The following is a 3,105-nucleotide window of genomic DNA, read 5'->3' as shown; positions in this document are numbered from 1 at the left end:
GGAAGCGAGCCCCACAATTGGCCCAATAGCCGCGGGCTCCCGGAAATGGGATCCTTAGAGGGATGGCTAATTTAACTTTGTAAGCTCTCTCAGACAATCTAAGCGCGCATAAAATTGCATTGGCCCAAGTAAAGACGACATATCAGCACCGTATCTCAACAATCCTTCCCTCAATAGCTGCGTTTCATTGCGAGGTTTAAGGCTCGTCTCCCCAAAGTATCATTACCCGGAGGGAGGGGGAGCGCTGGTTTTAGAGTGGTAGTCACGATGGATCTTTGGTAAGCAGTGCCATCAATTCTCAAGCCAGTAGTCTTTTTTTATAAAGTTGCGATGTAAATGTGTTTCACAGCATTGAAGCTTGGATAGAGATATCGGGCCGCAGTTTAATCACAAGGTACGACCGCCTCACACAAATTCAATAGTCTTGACTTCAGCTTCAGCAAAGAAATTTGCCTCTTCCTCCCTTGTTCGACCCAATCCGACTCTTCGGAACTGTGCCAGGGCAACGGCGTCCGTCTCTTGTGCAGGAACAAGGACAAGGAAGATATCTGTAGAATAGTCCTCTTCCCCTAGCTTGAAGCAGTAAATGTCGCACACGTTAACATCATCCTTGGAATCTGGCCACATGTACCCAAAGGGCCACCCTTCATGATACAGTGGTATGTAGCCTTCTTTACGTGGGCAAAGCCCTCTTCCAAGGTCTTTCGTCAGCGGCCCATAGCTCCGTCCTGACGAAATGGCCCGGAAATGGTTAGGCTGCCAGATCTCAGGCTGCCATACCGATTCCCTGCTGGGAAGTCAAGCGCGATGGATTCGATGTGGACGCAAGGCTTAGGGAGATCATGAAACTCTATCTCTCCATCAACAGATGCCCAAGAGAAGGTTGGAGCTCGGCGACCCTCTGGTCTTGGGAAGAGTTGACTAGCATGAATAAACGAATTATCGGTCTCCATCTTTCCGCCGTAAGATCCATCTTCGTATTCTTGCTCTCGAAAGATCTTATGCGCTTTAGCCGGCTTTTTATTGGTGATAGACCAAGCTAGTTGTTTTGGGAGACTTTGTCTCCATAATCCGGCAATGTACTCATTATCTTCAGTATGAGAATGGAAGGCAGCAGCCAGACCGGATAGAGCGGGCAGCTTGTCTTCTCCTCTGGTAAGCTTTAGGGTACTGTAAGACTTCACAAGGCGCACCCATTGAGAAGCAAACGTTTCTTGAGACAATGGTGCAGTTGCATCTAGCACAGCGCTATATGCCAACTTTGAGAATGGGCCCTCCGTTTGGCCGCATTCCCGTAGCCCTCTCCTCAGCACGACATGGCCGTCTTCGGCAAAGGAACCATCGTTGCATTCCCAGAACATTTGATCCTTTCCGAAATGGAGGATCCGACGAGACAGGACACGCTCTTGGAAGATCCATCCTCGGTCAGAGAGATACGAAGTTTCGATGTTGGTAGGAAACAGGGAAAACTGAACCGCCTTGAAACTCGTAGCAGTAGATTTACGTAGATTTAGTCTTACTGAATGTCCGGGCTTTGTTGGAAGAACCACTTCCGTGCTTCGAAAGCTCTTCCTAGGGAGAAGGAAACCATGGAACCATTGAACAAATGTCTCGATAGAGACTTAAACGAATGCTTGCAAGATTAAGCGAACGAATGCTGTATTATAAAGATATTAAGCTAAGGAGCAAGAGAAGGTGGTGAGGCCACGTCTATATATATATGCCAAGTCTTAAGCGAACCCCTAACTAGGTGACGCGCTCTAGCGCCGTTATAATATATTACAACTTTCTGCCCAACTTCTTTAAAAAATATATTTAATAATCTTTTTATAGTGGCCTTTCAAGGCATCCTTCTATTAGGTTGATTTTCGTGTTTTTGGTAATAGGGTCTACTAAAACGCCACTAACTAGCCTAATTAAGGTGTGCTAGCTGAAGTAGGACGCTAAATACGCCCTAATTAAAAATTGCATTTTGCTACACGAAGGGGTATTAGCGTATCGCCCTCACTAAATCAAATCAATTAAATGTTGTTAAATTAGAGCCTTTTACTGGGCCGACTTTACGCCTAATCGAACGTTAATTAATTATACGTTATCGCAGTCAAATTAAATTAGTTGCTTGTCGCCGTCTAATTAGATATCTTTAGATACCCTATATTAGCTTAGGGAGGTAGATAGGTACTAGGCCTATCTAAGAAATTAGTATACGGTTGGCAGAACTTTGGACTGTCGTTAAACATTAATCTTAAGCCTCTAAAGTATTTCTAGTTACGTATCGTTCTACTACTAACCAATTGCTATTAACCGTTCTACTATTACCAAGCGTTTTTCTACTAAGTATCCTACTACTAAGTATTCTGCTATTAAAGTTCTATTACCAGATATTCTACTACCCACTAATAGGGCTAAGTTCTTTTACTAAGTCTTCTTTGTTACCAAGTCTATTAGTATTAAGTATATTACTACTAAGCGTGCTTTTACTAAGTCTTTATTTACCAAGTATATTTCTATTAAGTATTCTTCTACCAGGTGTTCTACTGCTATTATTCTATTTTATTTTACCTACTGTGTTTTACCGCGTTAGCCATCTACTTTTATTACTACTACTACTACTACTACTACTACTACTACTACTACTACTACTACCATTATTATTATTTCTATTACTACTATTATTGTTATAATTGCTATTGCTATTACTGTTATTATTTTTAGTTTATTACTACTTTGGTTACTACTAATAAGAAGATAAGGTCTTAGCTATAGATAACAGAAGGATATTATAGAATAATTCTTATATAGGTAGCTAAAAGGGGTTTCCTACGACATACTTTCCTTTTACTATACTTTTCTTTTTGTTATTCTTCTGTGGTTTAGAACGCTAGGGACAGCTTTTTTAAGTAGGAATAGATATAGTAATATAGACCGTTCTTTGGTTTATTTTGGTTAGGTGCCTTAGCACCCCATTATATATATAGAGCCTTTGGCTCTACCTCCTTATAATAGGCAACCTTAACCTTATTCTTTTCTTTTTTTACGTCCTACCCTTTCTTTCTAGTGACTTATCTTAGTCCTATTCTTTTAGTATTAGGCTTTACCCTTCTA

At 41.3% G+C, this 3,105-nt stretch overlaps 1 protein-coding gene across 1 annotated transcript; it reads right to left on the bottom strand.

Annotated features, from left to right (window-relative positions):
* Positions 1-209: 209 nt before the first annotated feature.
* Positions 210-1,661, bottom strand: K441DRAFT_665238 (uncharacterized protein). Its single transcript, XM_067649472.1, has one exon. The coding sequence runs from the start codon at positions 1,359-1,361 to the stop codon at positions 708-710; it is 654 nt and encodes a 217-aa protein (XP_067500520.1). The 5' UTR covers positions 1,362-1,661; the 3' UTR covers positions 210-707.
* Positions 1,662-3,105: the final 1,444 nt, after the last annotated feature.

Source organism: Cenococcum geophilum (assembly GCF_001692895.1).
Source record: "Cenococcum geophilum 1.58 unplaced genomic scaffold K441scaffold_42, whole genome shotgun sequence".
In the NCBI taxonomy this organism is placed as follows: Eukaryota; Fungi; Ascomycota; class Dothideomycetes; order Gloniales; family Gloniaceae; genus Cenococcum; species Cenococcum geophilum.
The sequence above is the reverse complement of the archived record's forward strand: the minus strand, read 5'-3'. Positions and strand labels throughout refer to the sequence as shown.

Excerpts from the sequence above, each read along its gene's own strand:
- K441DRAFT_665238 (XM_067649472.1), bottom strand. The coding sequence starts at position 1,361 with ATGTTCTGGGAATGCAACGATGGTTCCTTTGCCGAAGACGGCCATGTC.